Source organism: Pezoporus occidentalis, unplaced genomic scaffold, assembly GCF_034315485.1.
Source record: "Pezoporus occidentalis ecotype Australia unplaced genomic scaffold, CSIRO_AGI_Poc_V1 ctg235, whole genome shotgun sequence".
Taxonomy (NCBI): domain Eukaryota; kingdom Metazoa; phylum Chordata; class Aves; order Psittaciformes; family Psittacidae; genus Pezoporus; species Pezoporus occidentalis.
The window spans coordinates 30,695-52,652 of record NW_026914233.1 but is presented as its reverse complement, the minus strand read 5'-3'; the positions used below and the strand labels follow the sequence as shown (position 1 = coordinate 52,652).

The following is a 21,958-nucleotide window of genomic DNA, read 5'->3' as shown; positions in this document are numbered from 1 at the left end:
ACAGCTCACTTCTTTCCTTAGCAACGTGACATCCACTCCAGAGGCTTTGCTAGCCCTGTATAATCCAGCAGATAATAAAAGCAGCACATTACAGCCTTTCCAGCTGGTTTATACATAGCCTTATATCCTCAGGCTGTGCTCACAGGAGAAAATCTGGACATGGAAACTCTCACTGCCTTTTATAGCCCAAGTCCACCTTGGGGATTATCCCTATTCCAATGACCCTTTGTACCCACAGAGCCGGTCCCCCGTACTGGAAATGCTGACTCCCTGCATCCTGACCTGGTTTGGTTCTTACTTGCCCAGATGATAAACTGAGGCCGTGAATAACTACATAAGTCCCCAGCATTTGCTCACTCTGAGGCCCAGTGTCCCTTTTGCTTCAACTGGTCCAAACCTCAGAGTAAAGCCTTCCTGCAGGTAAATATAATGGTTACTTTCTAATTACGTGTTACCTGCTCACATAACAAATCGGTGCAAGCTCTTCATTACAAGCTCTCATTGGAGATCAAGCATAAGGGTAACCAGGCACTTGGAGGTAATAATGTGCGTGAAGGAGGCATAAGTAATACATCATCCAAATTACTTTCAGTGAGCAGATGAAATGAGTGCAATACCTTCAGGGTTTGTAGAAGTTAGTCAGCCTCTGCCTTGCTGTAACATCCCTTCTGGCTGTAGCATCAACATCTCTGCATCTGCAGCTGGAGTATTTAAGCACAGCTTTTGCAAATAGAGGAACGAAAAAGGCCTGAATCGTTGCAGCAGAGGGATCCATGAGTAGGGTGCTCTGCTCTGCTCTGCCTCCTGGCAGTCATCATACAGTGTGTTGCAGTATTTGCAATTAGCCATGGGTCAAAGATGGGCAGAGGGATAGACAACCTGTCCCTACAAATGTTTCCTTAGAAAAGGCAAGCTAAAAATGCCTGTGCTGTAATGAAAGAGCATCCTGGGTCTCGAATAAGTGTCCTGATTGATGGGTAAGTCAGTGTAAATTAAAGCTGGAGGGTAGGTTTGGAAAAGATGCATAATATGGTTCTGGAATCAAAAGCCTCTGACTTGTTTGCCTCCAGCTGGGATTTTGAAAGGAGTGCAGCAGGTCCAGGAGCTGTGGTTGTTTGGAAAAGGCTTGTGCATGAAGCAGTGGCTCCTGCTTCCTTGTGCTACCTTCCAGGCCCCAGACATCTTGCCTTGCATGCTGTTTAATTGAGAGACAGCAGCTCCTTGCTTCATCTGAATTAGTGCTTGCCCATTTACCCTCTAATATGGGAAAGAAAAATGCTTCCTAATGTGTTACCATGGAAGGGCTGTCTTGCTGTAGTTCACTCTTCATGTCAATGAAGTGTTGCTCTATAAGGTTTGTTGCGTGGTGCTCAGGAGAAACTGGTTCTGAATGGCCAAAGCAGTGGCATTTCCTCTCCTGGAAGGTACTGCAATAGAAAGACTACATTTCACCTTTCCAAACATCACTTTTAGTTATCCCTTGTATGAACTAAACAAATCCTCGCTCTGCTTTATGATGATGCCACGTAAACAGATGGAGGGATACGAGGTGGGATTCATCTCACCTAATTCTCATCACCTGAAAGCTGGACATCTGGTTAAAGCTCATCATCCTCTATGTGACCTCTTGCTAATGGCAAGAGAGGAGCCTCTCTGGGGTACTAGTCAGTGTGTGGATGGGGTGAACTGCCTGCCAGAGCCACAGCTACCTTAGGCTAAGCATGTAACTTCCATATATCTGAAGTTACTCACTGCTCTCACTGGGGAGTTGTCAGAAACCTTTTGAAGATGGCTCTGAATCCTCCTTTCCCCCTTCTTATTGTTGCTCATTAAATGGATACCCTTGCTTAAGTCAGCATCTGTGACACCAACTGCATCCTCTCTTTGGTGAGATCCTATTTTAGCTTTCTATCAGAGGCCACAGCTATTTGTGTCATTGTTGAAACTCTTCAGAAGGTCCGGTGACATTGACAGGAGGTCTCTTAGAAGCCAGAGGTTCTGCAGTAGCATAAATAGGATCAGCAGCAGTAAGTGCAGGTGAAAGAAAAGCCAGCTGCACATCCTTTCTGTCTCCCTTGGCAACAGCATCCTGCCAACAAAAACTGCTGCCAAGTAAAGGCTGGAAAGGAAGGGATGTGCATTTGCAAAGCTGGGGCTGGACAAGCTTTGTGTGAGGGGGGAGCTGTCAGACCAAGGAATACTCACATGCTTTTAAAAGGGTCTTTGGTTTGTTCCATGTGTTTTTGGACAAGGGAATGCACAGAACCTCTGTCATTCAGAAGGCTTTTCATCTGAAATCCCAAACGATGGTTTCTGCAGTTTTGAGCCATATTTCCATCCATGACAGCACACGGGGAAGAAATCTGTGTGAGTTACTACTTACAGATGTGGCAAATCCTCCAGCAAAGGTTAAATACGTGGCATGGTTCTCTTGTTATGCCAGCTGCAGCTCTGTGCTAAATCATTGTTTCAGCAGCAAGCTCTTCATCAGCCTTGAGCTCCAGAAACTGCTAAACAAGCTGATATTTGTAAGGACCATTTAGTTTATAATGCACTAAATATCTTTATTTAGAAAAACCTTCAGACTGGAAACAGCAAGGGGGAAAAGTGAGCTGCAGATGGGAAGGAGAAAAGAACCATCAGCAGGAGAACACAAGAATGCAAAGCAGATCTCAGATCATTATAATTTGTACTTTGTCTTCCCATATCCTTCATGCAATGACTGTGGCTGTGAAAACAGAGTTCGTATAACTAAGGGTAAGATATGCTTGTGATATACGTATACACCTGCCTAGCCTTCCCGTTAGGGACTTCAGTCAGCACTGGGGTCACTGTTGGAGGCCCCATAGCTGCACGTGCTGCCAAACTCAAACCTGTTGTCACAGCATCATTCCTGTCTGATTCAGCCACAGCGTCAACAAAGAAGTCTGGTTGCAACATGCTTGTATCAAGACCTGAAAACAGAAGGATCTTCTCAGCTGGTGGGAGCAGAGTGAAGAAGGAACTGGCTTTTCTCTCTAGCAAAATACTAGGATTGAATTTTGTGGGGAGCCCATGTAACAAACTGCTCGGGCTGCTGCAGGGGCTCTGAATCAAAGCCCGAGTGATGGGGAATGCCCTGGGACTCCCAGGGGATCCCCACACCACTCTCAAGAAGCCCCTAACTTGTTGCTCTCGCACCGTTTCCCTTTTGAGGGATGGGTAGTTGGCTGCACAGGGCACGTTTGTGTGCTCGCCAGGCAGCGTGTTCTTCCAGACACCCAGCTGTGCCAGAGAGACAGGGGAAAAAAAGAAGAAATGGAAGAAGAGAGGCAGGATTATGGCTTTAAGAATCACGGGATCTGTGAGCATCTTTATGGCCAGTTCACCACTGAGGAGTGAAGAAATCAAAACCAGACCATGCATTTCGATGCCAGAGGAGAGATGAGCCTCTGATTTCGTTCCCTGTATTTCCCTCTGACAGGAATATTAATATCATTAGAGGTAATTGAATGAAGTGGAAAGTCTGGTGGAGGCACAGAAGCAGGAGGTAGATGTGTAAAAGCCATCCACACACAACAAGCTGGAGGGAGGGCACGCTGCCTTGGAATGGGGACTGAGCAGCTTCCCAAGGGCGTGCAGCTGGGGTGCTTGTGGCTGTTTTGTTCCCAGGGAAGGAGCACTGCCAGCAATCCTCTGGCATCTGAATAGACCCGTGTCAGACAAACTGTATCTGGACTTGATGGGAAACCAAGCTGGAATACCAAGCAGCCCGTGGATCTGCTGGCAGAGAGGGGGTCTGGCTCCTTAAGTAATCCTGCCCTGCAGTGGCAAAGGTAGTCCATAAAGGAGCGAGCCCTGTCGCTGCACAGCCCTGCAAGACACGCCTGCCTGGGCTGTCTCTGCCCTCATTCCTCCAAACCAGTTCCAACAATAACAGCAACTCCTGCTGCAGCTGCCTCGTTAGAGAGAAGATGTGTTTTGCCTTTCTCTGCTGAGGGATGAAGCTTCCCAGTCCGTGTGATGTGAGCAGGTGAGGATGTCTGCTGACAAGCCCAAATGATATTTCCAGGTGAGTGATTACCTTAAGCAAGTAGCTAGAGTCAGGCTCTTTCTTCTTATTACCCTCCTCTCAGTCATTACTGTTGCCCTAGATTGTCAGCAAGCCTTTTCACAAGGTTCAGCAGCTCGGATGTCTGTGTATACTTAGCTGAACAGGGGATCTGAAGCATTCCTGTAGGATCTGTGAGTCTCTAGTGCAGTATGAGAATGAACTGGGAGCTGCCTGCTCTGCGACTACGCGATACTGTCCTATTTGTATCACCCATTGTTTAACTCCCTGGAGAAATGGATTTTGGTTTATAGGCTCACTCTCTTGAAGTCCGTGATGGAAGTGCACCTTAGAGGAAGTGCTGGTGTTCTGCACTGGGTTTATGTGGTTAAAGGGCCGGGAAGTCTTGCCCCATGAGACCTGGAGCCGCCGTTACTGTTGTTGCACAGGGAATGTCAGTGAGTGCTGCTTAATTTGTGTTTGTACATGTGATTTCCAGAGCTTCTGCTGATGCTGGCTTGTGTTACTGCAAATAGAGCTGTTAGTCTGTGTCTAATGCCCTGCAATGCCTCGTGTATTGAAGTCGGCGTTAATCAACCCAGTACTTACAGAGGAAAGCAGGCAGTAACTTGTAAATTAATACCTGGGAGTTCTGGTGTAACAGCCACTGAGAGATGGGCAAGGAAGAGAAATTTTCTATGCTGAGTAACCTACTTTTTCTTCCCTCAGTTCTGCCACCAATCATGGGTGAAATTTGCTTAACTCTTTGTTTGTACAAGGGCTGCTTTATTGTGAATGAAAATCATATTGCTCTGACAGATGACAAAGAAACCGTAACCAAAATGACCGTAACGAGAGGAGTGATCTGCACTTTCTGCACAGTTTCCATCTATTAAAGATTCATTTTACTCCTTGTAACGTTTGAGGTTTGCCGAGAGGCACGTGAGAAGTTAATAGCGTTGTGAAGGAAGCTTTCAGCACAACAATAACATTGCTGTTGCTTTGAACAGGTTTTGCACAGCCTTCTCTCACTGTTAGTAAGTCACGAGTGTTGGAAGCGACTTCAGCATCCCCTGCACTGCCCGTGTGCCCCCAAGCCTTGGGTCTGGAGATAATGGTCCTTTGTAGGAAAGCTCCCTTTGCTTCTCCTGCCCACGGCAGCCTGAAATAATGAGTCCAGCAGTAGGGCTCCGAACAAAAAGCTCTTCCTGACTACCTAAAGCAAAACTGTTTGGCTCTGTTTGTCCTGCTGCAAGGTCTGAGGCAGCAGAGGCCAAAAGGGGTCAAACACCAGACTGAGCGCGTTCATTTGCTGTAGAAAACATGAATGTGCAGCACAGAAGTTTCCACTGTACCTCTGGCGGTCAGGACTTGGTCCAAAGCCTGCTAAAGTCATTGGGAACCTTTCCATAGGCTTCAGATCAGCACTCGGTTGTAAATCCAAAGTTTGTGTCATTTAAAGGGGGTGCCTCGGGGAGGCTGAACACATGAGCTGACTCTGCCATGTCGTGCAAAAAAGGCTGCTCCCAAAAGTGCCCATGAAGCATCCCGTGCAGCACCAGCAGTGTTAGCTCCTAAATGAAGCCTTTTCATATTGTTCTGTGCCAGGACACTGTCTTCTAGCAGGGGCTTCTGAGCTCCTGAGATAAAACAGTCAAAGGATGTCAGCTGCTGGGACCAGAATTGCTTTGGCTTTCTGGTCCGGAGGGAGGCAGTTCTGCCTCCTGCATGCAAATAAAAGGGCTGCGAGGCAGTTCCCAAATGTTAGGACCCTGCAGCCTGGGTGGGAAAGCAAAGTATTCCTAACCCCAACTTCCCTGAGACTCACTGAGGACATCGAGCAGTACTTGGAAACATTGCTGGATAGGAACTCCTTCACTTTCTTCACGTCCACTCCATTTCTGGGCTCCTCATGTGAGTGTATGATGGGAAGAAGCACTGTAGGGAGACGCTGCTGAGATCGCACCATGTTGTTAGGAAGGAGGCTTTATGGCTAAATGCACATCAGCATCTTCTGTGTACTCGTCACTGTGCTGGGCTTCATCCTTGAGTTAATTCATTCTGTGTTAATTCCCTTCTTGGTGCGCTATGCAAAACCAGGGGATGACACCATTCACACTGCAGGGGTGTCAGGTCAATCGGCCTTCTCATTAGGGTTGAATGGTTTTAACGGGGCCATAAAATGAGACACCAAAAGTGGGAATTTGACACACAGCATTAAGAAGCCAAACCAGTTTGACCCCTTCTGAGCCTGAGCTCCTATGCCTTAGAAATGGCCCCTTGTGAAAAAACTTAATGGTGTGAACTGACCTTTGCAAATATAATTAATTACTATTATTTGCTATAATGTGCTTGCATCAGTCTGTGTTACCATTATGCCAGCAGATAGTAAGGACTGTGAGTCCTTAACCCCAAGGGCTTATGCTCTACATAAGATCAGTCCTAACAGTCTTAGGCAGCCAAAACTGAAGGATTTTGGCAAAGAGCTGCTGGACTGTGCTTTGAACAGACCAAAGGCATCTGCTGGGTACCACCTCAGCTGGGATATCCAAACTTTGGCCATGACAACTTGATAGCAACCAGGTTTCATTCCAGTGGTAGCCTGATTGAGGGTGAGCTGAGCCACTGGGGGACAGTTGGCGTCATACCCACCATGGCCCTTTTCTGGGTGCAAAGCAGAGATAAAGGTTGGGAAGGAAGGAAAATGGAAGGGTTTGGATAAGTCCATTTCTGTTATAAACGCCTCCTGCAACTTAGTGGAGGAATTTAGAATACCATTTCCCTAGGCTTAAGGCAGAATTGACAAACAGGGCAGTGTAATATCAAGAACCTCAATATGAGTCCTACTTTGTAAGACATTGCATATCCTCAAGTGTTACAAAAGTAACTGGGAGCTCTGGGCGATCAGGTCACTGCACATCCAGCCAGAGCATGCTTAGGTAGTGATGCAGAGCATCTGGAAATGCCAATTCCAGCTTTACTTCTGCTTTCCAGTTGGCTGTTGACCAATTAGAAAGCAAATTAATTCTACTTGAAAGGCCACTGTGAAGTCCTTATTATTATCTGGTTCTCCCTATATATATATAGCACTGGCTATTTTCACAATGATCTACTAAACTGAACAGGTTTTGAGTAGTTAGGGGCACAGATTAGCTCTGGTTGACACTGAAGGAGTCCTGTGGTCCATTCAAACAGTAAACCAAAGTCCTAAGTAGCTTATGGGCCACACTGGCTCTGCAGAAGCTGTTAAAAGGAGCCTAGTGGACAAGCACACTGTGACTGCCACCACCTGAGACAGCCAAATGTCTTGAGGGTCATTGTTTATTGTCAGATAAATTACTTCTGATGTTGTATTTCCTTTGAATAATTAGACTTTACAAGCCACCTACAGGTATTAGCTAAATGCATCTGGCTTCCCATGCCTGGTATGTGGTGACCTGCACAACAACAGGCTGCCCCAGGGAGATCATAAATCTTTGTAGCAGCGAGCTTCTGATTTATCAGTTTTGCAAGCAGTGGAGGTGGATGTTGGGTGAGTGTTCAGCCAAAGAGCAGGGTTTCTAACCCCAGGGCCCAATATGCAGAAGAGCTGTCAACTTCCTCATTCCTTGAGGAAGATCCTGAAGAAAAGTATTAACCCAGTAGAGATGTTTTTCTGCATGAGGTGTGAGAGCAAGTAGTTACACAAAGAACATCCCCAAATCTTAGCAGGCATTATAATCATTCCGATTTAGTGTCTCCTAAGGTCTGCCAATGCACTTTCTCTTGTGTGCTCAGAACAGCAGGGCTGAAGTTTCCTGAGCCATTATCTCCACACACCATACCCCAAATACATCATCATCCTTTCCTCTTTGAATTTGTTCTGTGGCAGCAACTTGTCTTGGCACGAAGTCTTAGCCATATGGACACTAGAATATCTTCTTTGACCTTGACCTCAGAATAAGCAGTACCACAAATGTGCAGGTATGGTTCTCCTTTTCACTTCCAAGAGTGATGCTCCATGAATACAGCACGGTCTGCTCTCCTGGTTGCATCTCAGTGCATGGAATATGGTCTTCCTTTAGATGAGGTGTTCCGCTAAGAGCATGTTGTCTGCAGCTGGCTGGGACCTGGGAAGCAGGATCACAGGCGATGGTTTATTTGGCCTAGATCTTTATTTCAGGAATAAATAAATCAAAAAGCTAATTTTAGCATCAGTAGCACACACATTAGTAACACACTCATTAGTAACACACGCATTACAAGTACATCACATTACAAGTACATTGCTTGTGATTGTCTTTCACTATGTTACCCAGTCAATGGTTTCATTTTCTGGATGCTGTGAATTCAACAGGAGGCTGGGGGGGGTGGGGGGAGAGATAAGGTGAATTTTGTTGGTTGAAGAATTCTGTGCTGTTCTGGTTCAGAAATCAAAGCTAGTGATCGAAGTAGAGGATTTAGCTGGGTTGGAGGTGTAGGTACTGCTCCTTTGTCAGCTTTGCTGCACGTGGATGGGTGTGAATGGTGCACAGGATTCAGAATAAACACATTTCATGGCATCTGCATCTGCCCAACGTGCAACACAGAGCCCTAGGGCCCACTGGACACCTAGTCAGAGATCTTTTATTGTCTCAAGCCCCTGCCTTCCTTTTCTGCTGGTGCCCATAACAGGTATTCTTCCCAAGTAGGGTAGAACCAAATGGCCTAACAATGCTCATGGGGGAAGCTGGCACACCTGGGAAGGGTGGAGAAAGGGGCAGGAAGGTTCTCCACAGTCTTGGCTGGAAGGTTTGGAGTCCTGCAGCTTTGATGAACTCGTGTCCCTGATTTATTAAGACCGTGGCAACATTTTTCACCCTGACACTGAAATCCACACTAGTGCAGTGCTGATGGTGCCATCTGACGATGCTCAGTGGACTGTGCAGAATGGATTTATTCCGTGTGCTTCCTAGTGGGCAAAGTTCCACATTACACTCGACAGCTCCAACATATGGAAATGGTGACTTGTGATCGATGTGGTCACTGCATGTCACACTAACTCACGGTGTATTAGCCCTTCATCCCGGGGAGGCTTATGCTACTGCAGCTGCCCATGTCTGTTATCCGGAGTAGGGATAAAAGGAAGAATTGATGTTCCCGGTGGGGTGAATCTGGTACTTCATGAGATATGTGCACTGCAGAGAGTGGCAGGAGACAAATTTCATGCAATCCAGTTCCACAGCACATGTGAGCACAGAGCAGGGTACCACCATTTGCACATGGGTACAAAGGGCAGTCGTGTTAGATTTGAGTCAATCCCTTCATAGTCGCCTGACTTTTAAAGATGGCTGTGATTTTCTTCTTGTTTCTTTATGTTTTCTTGTTCACTTTTAACATTTGGAGGTTGTCCACGTCTCATACTCCAAAAGAAGTGACTAGATTGTCTGAAATTGCTCGGTAAAGGGCAGCATGTATATAACCCAGGAAGCCTTCTCATCAGACATCCCTTCTTGACCTAATTTTCAGCAAGGGCTAAGCAGCTGCTCTCTCAAACCCCAGATTGCTTAATGACATCCAAGACTGGAGGCAGCCCAATTTAGGGTTTTGCAGCCAAAGGAGTGACTAAGGACCCCCATAGTGATGCAGACATTGAGCTGGAGGCCTCCTGGACAAAACAAAGATGAAAAGATCTTTTGTTTCTACCCCTAAATGCTTTGTCTATGCCTATGGCACTTTAAAGCACTGTCCTGAGTCCATACTCTCCCTCTTTTCCAGATTTCCTGCCACCTTCCCATTCCCACCTCACCTCTTCCACAGCCATGGGGCCACCATGGATTTTCCTTTCCCTTCCTACTTTCCCAGAGAAGCCAACAAAGTTGGATGCTAACTCTGAATATGGAAGGTATCCCTTCCTGCCAGACGCACAAGCCCTGCCATTCCCTGCCCGCTGGTCCCTCCCTGGTCTCACCCTCTCTCTGTGCTTCTCCCTCTAGGTGTTCTACTGATCTTGGCACTGACAGAAGAGCTGGTGTTTTCTGTTCAGGTACTGTCTCCCACTGTCTCCTCCTCTCAGGGCTTCCCGATGAACACTACCACTGTCACAGCCATGGGAACGACGCCTCGCCACAAAGACCACCACGCAGCAGAGCCCCTTCCCACGTCTGCTCACACCATGCCCCATTCCATCAACGTGGTGGAGAAAGCCCCTTCCACCGGGCAGAAGCAAGCGAGCAGCCCTCGCCTCGGCGACAAGGGAACGTATCATTTACACAACCAGAGTGCTTTGTACTCGGGACAGACTCGCCCCAAGGGGAAAATATTCCAGGTTTTCAAAGGCAACTTCACAGAGTCCTCAGAGCCTTACCTAAAGACGACCCTGCACTCTCCCTTCCCTACCCTGAGGAGCCCCTTCACAGACCACCCCTTTCAGTCCCAGACCCCAGCATCCGGTGATCCGAATGGCATGGGGCTGGCAAGAACTACACACTCAGACCCTTCACCCCACCGCAGCCCCTCGGGAAGCCTTAGGGAAGCAGAGCAAGGCGATGGGGCCGAGCTAGTGCTGCAGGAGGCAGATTTTGCCACCACAACTGCTGGACCATCAACCGATCCTGAAGCAGTGTCGGTGCCTTTTAAACCCACCCACTACAGCGTATGGGATATGCTGAGCAAAAACAACTCTTGGGTAACCTTGAACCTCAGTACCAATGTCCCTCTGTTTGCTGGCCCTGGATCTGCAACAGCAGCAGCGGGGCACTCGGTTCAGACCAGTTTTGATGTCAGTGTCTCCTCCGCGGCAGCGGGAGACCCCAAGGGACCCTCTCCAACGCAGCATGGGACGGTGAGCAACGTGACCTTGCTAAGCACTGCTCTGTCCGCAGCTCCTGCCACCAGGTTGTCCAGCTCCGTTTCCACCGCTGGCTCCACTGCCACTGGGAACTTCCTAAACAGACTGGTTCCTGCCGGGACCTGGAAACCTGGAGTGCAAGGAAACATCTCCCACGTCACCGAGGGGGACAAGCCCCAGCACAGGGCAACCATCTGTCTCAGCAAGATGGACATTGCCTGGATCATTCTGGCTATCAGCGTACCTATATCCTCATGTTGTAAGTTAACTGCTGCTTTGTTCTGCTTTCTCTTTCCATAAAATTCAGATTTCAGCCCGTGTTTCAAGGAGGAGGTGGTGAGCTAACAGAGGAGGGTGGCTTGAGATGGACGAGGAGCAATCGCTAGATACGAGATCGCATTCGCTGACCAAAGTGCTTCAAAATGCAGAGCTGAAATGTTTACACTCAAAGCATACTTGCTTTGTTGCTATTAGAAATCAGTCATTTTGGGCCTTTGTGGGTATAACACGAGGCTGAACAACTCCAGAAGGTGAAGCAGCTTTACTTCAAAGCATATAAGCTGGTGACCAAAAGGTCGTACCAGTCTTTAATCTAGGAACTGCTATATACTGCCCTGGAATTGGATTTAAAAAGCCCAGTGCTAACCCAGAGGATTAATGCCAGTTGCAATGACTGATCCCTGAGGAAACACCGGTTTTCCAGGGCAATATTTCATTGCAGGCAGTTCATGAACTATCAGGTTTTAAAGAATGGCACCCAAAGTGCTGGCTTCCTCCATTTGAATTCCAGAGAGCAGGAAGAGTTTGAAATCCTGGTCTTTGGGCACCTGCGAGAGCAGGGCAGGTTGGGTTCCCAGAGCTGGCTTTAGGGTCTCAGCATTCAACACAGGTACAAAACCCACTGGAGACATGATGAGAAAGCAGGGTGCTGGGTGTCCCCGGCTTAGCTGGGGTATGTTGGCAAGCTGGCAGTGTATTCTCTGGGGTTTCACTGGTGCGGGGTGTGATAATGCTGATCTGTCTGGAGTGGAACAAGAGCCAACATTACCCAGCCTTTGCTGCCTGAGGAAACATAAAAGAGGAGCAGCCACCAATACTGAGTATTAATTCTGTTACGTACGGCTCCGGGCTGTACTGAGGACATCAGCAAGGGGAGCTGACCGAGCCAGTCCTGCACACACAGCTTACCCCTGCTGCTGTCTCCTGTCCTCCCTGAGGCACAGCCTCCTGATCCTGCCCCTCTCCTTCTGCCTGGGCCTGCCCTACCACCTCCCTGAGACACTTTCAGATTGCTAAACCCTATTCATTTTGCTCTTTGGTACTTTCTGTCCACCCAGGGAGCTGAATCAGGCTCAGACCTAGAGCCATGAGGCTGCAGGAATACACACCTGGAGAGGGAGCTGCACTAATCCTTTCCAGTCTATTGGGTTGGCTCAGCACTATCTGTTAGACTTGTGCCTCTGGAACCATCAGTTCTGCTATTCCAGTTGTGGTTAAACACATGAGTGAGAGCAAAGCTTTAATCTAAAAGATGGACAATCAAAGAGACACCAAAGCAGAAGTGTGAAAGCACGCTTCTGCAGCAGATGGGGAGGAGAACCTGGGATATAGCAAGCACATGGTGAGAAGCAGCACTATTTGATTTGCTGAGCAGTGCTTTGTCTATCAATGAGGAAATAGAGGATCAAATAAATTCTCCCAAGCATTATTGTTTGGGCCAATATTTAGAAAGCAAACTGATCTAGAGAGAAAGCATTCAAAGCACTGTGTGCATTTCTGGTGTCCCCAACATAAGAAGGGCATGGAGCTGTTGGAGCAAGTCCAGAGGAGGCCATGAGGATGTGCAGGGACTGGAGCACCTCCTGTACAAAGACAGGCTGAGAACATTGGGGCTGTTCAGCCTGGAGAAGAGAAGCTGCATGGAGACCTCAGAGCAGCTTCCAGTGTCTGAAGGGGGCTACAAGGATGCTGGAGAGGGGCTCTTCATCAGGGACTGTAGGGACAGGACAAGGGGTGATGGGTTCAAACTGAAACAGGGGAAGTTCAGGTTAGATCTAAGGCAGAAGTTCTTCCCTGTGAGGATGCTGAGGCACTGGCACAGGGTGCCCAGAGAAGCTGTGGCTGCCCCATCCCTGGCAGTGTTCAAGGCCAGGTTGGACACAGGGGCTTGGAGCAGCCTGCTCTAGTGTGAGGTGTCCCTGCCCATAGCAGGGGCTTGGAACTGGATGATCTTAAGGTCCTTTCTAACCCAAACCATTCTGTGATTCTATTATTAAATACAAAACACAATCTAATATGATAGAACACAAGCACAGGAAGCATAAGCAGTTTGTAAACTGATGTACATCTCTGCCTGAAGTGTGCCATATATGAGCTAATAAGTAATGCTAGTAATTATTATTGTTGTTATTGTTAATAATAACAACAATATGAAGAGTCTGTTGGCAGGGCTTCTAAGCCACTTGTTAAGTAGTGTTTAAACTCTTATGTGCTGTAACAGAATGTGCTTGTTCTTGTAGTTGTAAGCTGTGCTTTGTAAGCAGGGTGAAAGTTATTTGGAATATGATCTCTAGCAGCTCTAATACAACTGAGCATTTACATTATTCCTGTATTGAAGTCCTGGTCTCAGGACCAGATATCCGAGGATGCTCTTTAGCAAGACTCTCCTTTTACAGTCCTCAGCCGTATTTCAGAGTGGAAATGAATGGTAGGCAGGCATTTAAATGGGCATTTTTGGGATCTGCTTGAAATGCCTCATCCAAAAGTTGTGCTGTTTCACCTGTGCCGTGCTGAGTGCTGTTGTACAGTCAGTGGTTATTCCTAGAGAGAACAAAAGCAAGTTGTAATACCAGGACTGCTTTTACCCAGGGGCACACGTGTCTGTCACGGCTCCCCTCTGTGCTGTACACCTGAGGAGCACTTTATTTCCTGACCCTCAGGCATCTGTGTATCTTCAGGCATGGGTGTGCAGGGTACATGGTACGGTATGGGGTGTACATTGTACAGTATACAGTGTATGGTATTGGATGTATGTTGTACACTGTACGTATGGAGTGTGCAGGACGGTATGGGGTGTATGTTGTATATTGTACACTGTATGGGGTGTATGGTGTAGAGTGTGCAGTGTATGGTATTGGGTGTAGGTTGTGCAGGGTACACCATACGGCATGGGGTATACGCTGTACAGTGCACACCATACAATAAGGTGTGTACATTGTACAGTGTATGGTATGGGGTGTACGGTGTACAGTGTACAGCATTGGGTGTACGTTGTACAGCACCAGCTACGACGAAGGAGAAAAACGGCTGCTACTGCTGAGCCCAGGACAACCGTGTATGGTGTGGGGTGTACCGTGTACACTGCGCGGTGTGGGGTGTACCGTGTACACTGCGCGGTGTGGGGTGTGCGTCGTACCGTGTGTGGGTGCACGGTGCGGGACATCTGAAGGGGACTGTCGCCACCTCCCGGGCACAAGCGCCTGCAGCGGAGGACAGGCGGCCCCACGCTGGCACTGTCACTTCTGGTGTAGAGGGGCTTGATGCCGAGAGATGTCTGAAGACCACAGAACACTGGGATCTCATTTCCTCTTCAAGGGGTGAAAACGTTTCCGGTGAGAGGCTCTCGCAGCCTGCGGGCTTGTGCTGAGAAAGCGCTGTCCTGCTCTAGGCTTGGGATGCTGGAATGTGCAGGGATCTCGGGTATCGAGCCTCGGCTCCATGCTCTTAAATATCTGAGCCTGGCTCCCCAGGCGGGGAGGTTGGCAGCACACCTTGGATAGAAGCGGAGGGAGGTGAGGAGATGCAACCAAAGCCTACGAAGAGATGCAGAGATGCAGGAGCCTGATTAACTGGCTGTTGCCTCGCAGAGCTGCGCAGTGGCCAGAGCAGGGATGCCTTTCTCCACATCCCTGCCCTGCATGAGGGGTGGGGGGGAGGCTGGAGAAGCCTTTCTTATCAGGGGGCTTGTGGGGACAGCTTGTGCTGCCCGAAATCCTTGGAAGGGAAGGCTCAGCATGGCGCTGCAGGGACGCGTCCGTCCTGCTCCGACACGTGGACCCCTTGCTGTGATACCTTCTATTGACAAGCACTTGCTAAGTGAAAACCTGTGGCCATTTTAGCTTCCATAGCAGGGGAAGTGACCTGCTAGAGCGTGGCCACAGGAGCTCTCTGGAAGAAGTGCCTGGGATGCTGTGCTTCTCCTCATGTGCTTTTTCCATCTTTCCTGGCAGGAAGGACCCTGCGAGGGCTCCTCGTTGTGCACCTAAGAGCAGGCAGCAGCAGAGGGTTTGCACAGCATTGCTGTGCCCCGGCATCTGAGCCCCACTGAGGACTGGCAGCTCCTTCCCACCATGCTGGTGGCACCGCTCAGTGATTATAAGCACTAGCCTGAAGATGTGGGCCTCAGGAGTTCACCTGTTTAAATAAGAGATGGGATTTAGCCTCCCTGTCCTTACAGTACATGTTTCTTTAAGGACGCATAGGGTTCTGAGTCCCACTGAAATCCCTTAAAATGCTAGCTAGAAAAGTAATTCTTCCAATAGGAATGTGTGGGCCATGTCTGCTACGTGAACCTGGGGAAATTGTTTCACCTTTTGGTACCTCACTCTCCTGGTATAAATAGCAGGGGTAATGTTACCTGTGCCATTTGAGGGTTGCAAAAAATGAAGGGTTCTGTATCACTGCATTCCTGGAAAAGCAAAGTCCTGTATAGCACTGATAGCAGCATTTGTGGCGTGTCACAGTTGGGGTTGGGTTTGCGGTGTCCTTCAGGCAGCCTTGACCATGTTTGTGCCCATGCATTCGTACGTGTGGAGGTGCTGCAGTGAAGTGCAAGACGCAGTATGCATTCATTTGAAAACCCCACCGTTCTGGTCCTTGGGCTCCCCGTGCTTGTGTCTCTGTAATTACAGAATGACAGGATAGAACGTGGGAGAACAGAGACTTGCAAATCAGATGCGCAGAAGTGAATCCATTCAGGCAGTTCTGCTGACACGGGAGAACACGAGAGGAAGGCTGAGCCCCCGAACGCTGGCGTCAGCAGAACTCAAAGAGTATGTGAAGAATTGCCTTGGACCTAACCCCACTTAGCTCACATTGCATGCACCGGGATGCTTTCCAGTATCAGCTCCATCACTTGCTTCCTGGTCTGAAGCAAGAGGGATCCCAAGGCCTGAGTGTAATCCTCAGGTGTGAGCTCAGGCTGAGCTGGAGAAGAGCCTCCTGCCTCCACAGGGAAGCAGCTGTGATCAATAACCCACCCCCCTAACATCTGTATCATAGTTAAGCTATATATATATATATATACACACATACTATATAGCATATAGTATATACTACATACTATATATATGCACGTATACTCTCTATGTAGTATACTATATATACAACTATAGATGGCCACAGTGAGTTAAGGAAATTGAAAGGGACTTGAATCCTCAATATTGTAGTCATTGAGGCAAGGGTGCCGTAGCAACACAGTTAATGTTACGATCTGCAGGCATAAGGAGAAGGAAATTACCAACCTCTGGTCTGAGTATTTCCTTCAGGTCTGTTAACGTCGTGTTCTGTGTGGGAAGGGGGTATGCTGCTATGCAAGATTGGTAAACTATTGAAGTGAGTTGAAAGGAAAGGGGAGACTATCAGGAAGTGGTAGGGAGTTGGTATGATCTGATTACACTGCGTTTATGAAGCCAGTATGAAACATGGGTATAATCCTGGTGGATTCTGGTTTTTAAAACATTGGAAGATTAGGAAAGGGCCTTGTGAATGGTTTAAGAGCTGGGAAATGCAATATAACCACAATTGTGTCACACTGTAATCCAAGAAGAGGCTAAAGCCCACATGTAAGGGGTATTTCTGATACACGGGGAAAGCTTTTAATACAACAGGCAAAAGGAGATTGAGGAAGTGGTGGTTGAAGCTGTATTTAGACAACAAGGGGAGTGTAAACATGCCCCACAATGGAAAATGAGCATTCAAACAAACACTGTGGGAATGGGATGGATATCTGGAAACTCCATGTCCTTCAATGATGCTGGGTTTGAGATGTGCCGTACCTTAAATGCAGCTTGTGGTTAACAGGGCAGTGTCTCCTGGTGTGCAGGTGTTGTGCAGGAGATGTGGGTCATGAACATGTTCCCACCAGCCTCAAAACCTGTAAAGCTGTGAGAACCTTATGTCTCCTGCTTGTGGGATGCGTTATGTCCTGTTCCAGTGCAGGGGGTAGGGGATGGACAACAGATAATGCACTTGTAGGGCCAGAAAGAAGCAAGTTGTCAGCTGCTCAGCCCCTGAATGCATGGATTGAAAGTCAGAGAAGAGCTAGTCCTTTTCCTGGCCAGAGGGCTGGCCATCTCTGAAGCAGAGGTGATACATGGCAGCACTGAGCAGCAGCACTTTCTCCTCCATTTGAGGCCATCACATAACGCAGCAGGAAAGATAAGCAGGGTATTGCAGCTACTCTTTCTCCCTTCAGCTCTGTTGTTGTTGCTGTTGCCATCTCCCTCCCAGGCCATCTCTGCCCTCCATTTAATATAGCCTAGCTGCCCATTGCAGCTGCCTCTCTGGGAAGAGGTTTTTTGCTGTAATACACATAATTCTAATTGTGGGAGCACATAGGTCTCTGAGAATATTGGTAAAGCTGTACCCTGCTCCTAGGAATGTTCTGGAAAAGATCAGTCCTGTGCTAGTTACATTAATTTCACTAAATTATACCCCAAAAGGGTAGTCCACATAAGATGGAAATAGCCCTATTCCAGCCCTGCTGTCCTCTCTCTCCCTCTTAAATCTGTGCTTTGCTTTGGTAGACAGCCTTCTGCTAAAACATGTTTTATTCAGGGAATCTCAGGAGCCCATTTGCCGTGGGTTTCCGTCCATTTGCTTGTGTGTGCTCTAAGGTTGGAGGCCAAGGGTGTAATTAAGGGAGAGAGCATTACTGCTGTAGGGCAGCCATATCTGCACATGGCAAGGCCATTTCCTGCTGGAAGAAGAAGGGTCTCTCTTGACTGTCACCAGCTTTCCAGCCCCTAAAACCCAAATCTGATGCTTCTCTGTCAGCAGCCACACCATTTTATAGCTGGAAAACCTCAGCACAGCAATCGAGTTGGCTTTACTGGGGTTCTCATATCCTCAGGCACATTCACAAATGCTCTGTGCCTTAGGGAGCACTTGTTGATGCTGTACTTGGAAAGCTCCAAGGTCTGTTGGCTCTCGCCAGCAGTGGGGAGGACTAAAGGTAGGGCTTGCTTCACTTTCTAATCTTAAGGAAGGGTGGGACACAGAGAGGGCAGAGGCAAAGTAGGGATGCAGCCCTTGAGGAGGATGGGCAGTTCTGGTGGCCCCCATGGGGTGCCTGCTAACAGGCACAGCAGCAGGAGTCGTGCTGTCAGCAAATGAAGTTACTGGTGACAGAAAGACTGAAGCAATATGAGTCAAAGCTAACAGTCAGTGTGACGATGACCTGCTTTTGTGAGACCTGCAGGAGCTAGTGCGGGGGATTTTTCCATTAGTTTCGGGAGAAGATTTATGGCCTCAGCTCACCTTGCCCTTTGAATGAGACATAAATTGCCTGAACTCAAACCCATCAGGGTTTTTTTTCTTAGTAGCTCATTATTTGGTTTGAAACAGGGCTCTAGCCTTGCACTGCTGTATTGCCACTTTACCCACGGCTTATGGGGAGCTGCAGTGTTTGTCAAAACACACAGAGCAGCTCTGACCTCTCTGCAGTCTGGTCTCGCCTCTGGGCTATCATTCTAATCAATGATTTTGGCTGTAGCAGAGAAAACCACGTCTTTTTCTGCTTCATGAATATTTTATCTCTTCTTTTCTACCACCAGGGGCTTAGAAAGAAAGGGGTGAATTTACAGCAGGGCATTCCCTGGGTAAATCAGGTGGATCGCAAGCACAACTGGTCGGTTCATTCCACAGGTGTAAGATAAGCACGCGGCTGATGCATTAACCCTCTGAGCAGAGCGGGGTACGTGCCTGGGCTTCTGCCTGAGCAAGGACCAGTGGGAGCAGCGAGTTTGGTACAGTGGGCTTGTGAGAGTGCCAGGATCACCCGTCTGAACGGCAGCAGGGATGACTGAACAGAAAGAAGTTCCAGAAAACAGCACTTTGTGTTCGGACCGCGCGCTGCGGGAGCGTTATCCCGTTATCACAGGAGATACCAGGGGGGAGCAGGCAGGTTCCACTTCGCCTTCCCTCACTGCTCTGCTTTGAGCTCGAATATGTCAGACTGCCAGAGCTTCGGTGTGCTCCACAGATAAGAGAAAAAGGCAGGCTCAGAAACTGCTGCTGCCCAGGGAAGTGTGGGGAATGGATTGCACTTATCAGTAGATCCCACATCCCGATAGAGCTGATGGAGACAGGCAGGAAAACCCCAACTCTGGGGTAAATGCTGCACTGAAAGCATAAGCTATGTGTGACAGGTACCAGAGGGTGTCTCCATGCCACCTCATCCCGCTCAGAAGCCCATCTGGTCACTGATGTTCTGGAGCATGGTCACAAAGTACCCAAAATCCAGGTTACAAATGGAAGGTGCCAGAGGCAGGGATCGGTGTCACTTTAGTGCAGAGGCTTTTGGTGTTGAAGACGTGCAACTACCTGCATGTATTAATTTGGTGTCTGAGCCTAGGACACATCTCTCACTGCCCATTTGCTAATGTGCTCGTCGCTGAAGTGTCTGAACACACTAGAAGCAGAAGAGATGTGCACAGCAGCATCCTTCACGTTCCCTGGGGAGAGACCTCTGTCCTACAGGGTCTATAAATCCCCGCTTAGGTATTAAAATGCCATCAGCTACACCACCCTTAGCCAGGCAGCCACATCTTGGAGATTATAAACTCACATCAAAAGGGAAGCAAAACCTGATCTTTCTGCCAAGCCCAAAGTCTCATCCACTTGGCCCAGATTCTCGTGTAATTGTGTGGGGTTTGGTAGGAGAGAGCTAGATCTGACCAAGAGTGAATGGTATGAACAAAGGTCACCAGCCTTCCCCTTAAGTAACCTAAAACCCAAATCCATGGTACTGAGGAGTCCTTCTTGAAAGGAAATAACCACATTTTTGACATGTTTCCATTGACAGCAGTTCTGCTGACAGTCTGCTGCATGAGGAGGAAGAAAAAGACATCCAACCCAGAAAACAACCTGAGCTATTGGAACAATGCTATTACCATGGACTACTTCAACAGGCACGCTGTAGAGTTACCGAGAGAGATCCAGTCACTGGAGACTTCAGAGGTACGTGCACGTTCAGGGAAACAGCTTTTTGGGAAGGACTCACCCCTACACACGTATGTCACCAAAAGCAGATTGCCATCCTATTCCCAGCTGTTGCACATGTATTCCATAATGCTGTGTGGTCATGGGAGTTCATCACCTCTAGGTGACTTTGTTCCTGAGTTTCTCTTCCTTTTGAGCCTATGGCCAATGTCTGCCCCGTACCACGACTGTTTAGGAGAGTTCTTTGGGCTGGCTTGTTCCTGACAGTCGGTCCTTCTGCTCTGTGTGCTGTGCGTGTCCCACACAGCATCAGGTAAGCGGGGTAGTGGGACTTTATAATGCAAAGAAACTTTATGCTTCTATGTCTCAGGAGCTTCTTCAGTACCAGTTCTGGTGAGTGCTGCCAGGATGTAAGCAAGTGAAACATCAACGGGAGTGTGTAATAGGGGTGTGTACTCATCAGCCTTGACTTAAGGGATCTGACTGGTTCACTGGGATTATTCATACATGTGCAGGTGATCCTATGGGTAGAAATGCATCCCTGGCCTCTGAGACAGAGAAGATTTAGCTTAGTTCAGAGGTATTTAAAACTTAGAAACAGCGGAGAGTTTGGGTTTATGCTAAAGAGCTTTTCAGATCAGTTAGCTACCAACTCATCTCATTAGAGACAAACAAAAGCGTTTAGAAAGCAACCTCTGAGATGTGATTAAACAAGCACTCACAGCCGCTTCATTAACCCCAATCATGTTGCTCAAGCTACAGCAGGAGTTGGTCTAGACTAACCAAGAATCAAATGATATATTTACATATGTATATGATGTATATTCACATATTCAAAAGCTGTCATCTGGGTCACGTCATCTGTCTGAGGAGGGCCACGAGGATGCTCAGGGGCTGGAGCACCTCCTGTACAAAGACAGGCTGAGAACACTGGGGCTGTTCAGCCTGGAGAAGAGAAGCTGCGTGGAGACCTCAGAGCAGCTTCCAGTGTCTGAAGGGGGCTACAAGGATGCTGGAGAGGGACTCTTCATCAGGGACTGTAGTGATAGGACAAGGGGTGATGGGTTCAAACTGAAACAGGGGAAGTTCAGGTTAGATCTAAGGCAGAAGTTCTTCCCTGTGAGGGTGCTGAGGCGCTGGCACAGGGTGCCCAGAGAAGCTGTGGCTGCCCCATCCCTGGCAGTGTTCAAGGCCAGGTTGGACAGAGCCTTGGGTGACAGGGTCTAGTGTGAGCTGTCCCTGCCCGTGTCAGGGGGTTGGAGCTGGATGATCTTAAGGTCCTTTCCAACCATAACTATTCTATGGTTCTATGATAAAACATCAGCCCATTCCCCACACGTGCTGTACAGGGCAGCGGAGCGCCCCGTGTGCTCACAGCGGAGGTGCGAGGTGCTCAACCTGCTTCTCTGTCTTTGTCCTAGGACCATCTCTCCGAGCCGCGCTCCCCCGCCAACGGTGACTACCGTGACAGCGGGATGGTCCTTGTGAACCCCTTCTGCCAAGAGACACTGTTTGTAGGACACGAGCAAGTCTCTGAAATATGAGCCCCCAGCTCCCCCGTACTGCAGTTCCATCTCGACTGTCCCCAGATTATAAATAAATATATATATTATAAATATAGCCTTTGTGTAACCCTGAATTACAAGAAACGTTTTCAGCTTTTCTTTTCTCCCTCAGAATTGTCAGCCCCTTTTTTATAAGTGTGGTAAAACTTTACAGAACTGTGGCTTTATAAAATAAAGGTATTTCTAAGCAAAACACCTCTCGGGTGGACTGGTTTCTTCACTGTCATTTACAGCCTGCTGCTCAATATGCTTGGTGTGGAAGAGGATTGGGTAAGGCTGGTTTTGGGGCAGGCAGCATGTGCTGGGCACAGCATCCTGCATCCTACGTGACAT

General features: G+C 48.3%; 1 protein-coding gene across 4 annotated transcripts in view; it reads left to right on the top strand.

The window, feature by feature from the left end:
* Positions 1 to 21,820, top strand: part of TMEM108 (transmembrane protein 108) — a 157,369-nt gene extending 135,549 nt beyond the window's left edge. For 2 of the 4 annotated variants that reach the window (XM_062621871.1, XM_062621867.1), the window contains 3 exons: positions 9,985 to 11,097; positions 19,924 to 20,078; positions 21,482 to 21,820. In XM_062621871.1, coding sequence (XP_062477855.1) covers positions 10,074 to 11,097; positions 19,924 to 20,078; positions 21,482 to 21,604 — 1,302 coding nt within the window. In that variant the 5' untranslated portion in view covers positions 9,985 to 10,073 and the 3' untranslated portion in view covers positions 21,605 to 21,820. Of the gene's footprint in view, positions 1 to 3,725; positions 4,052 to 9,984; positions 11,098 to 19,923; positions 20,079 to 21,481 lie in introns of those variants that run through there. The other 2 variants (XM_062621869.1, XM_062621868.1) reach the window with 2 other exon arrangements.
* Positions 21,821 to 21,958: the final 138 nt, after the last annotated feature.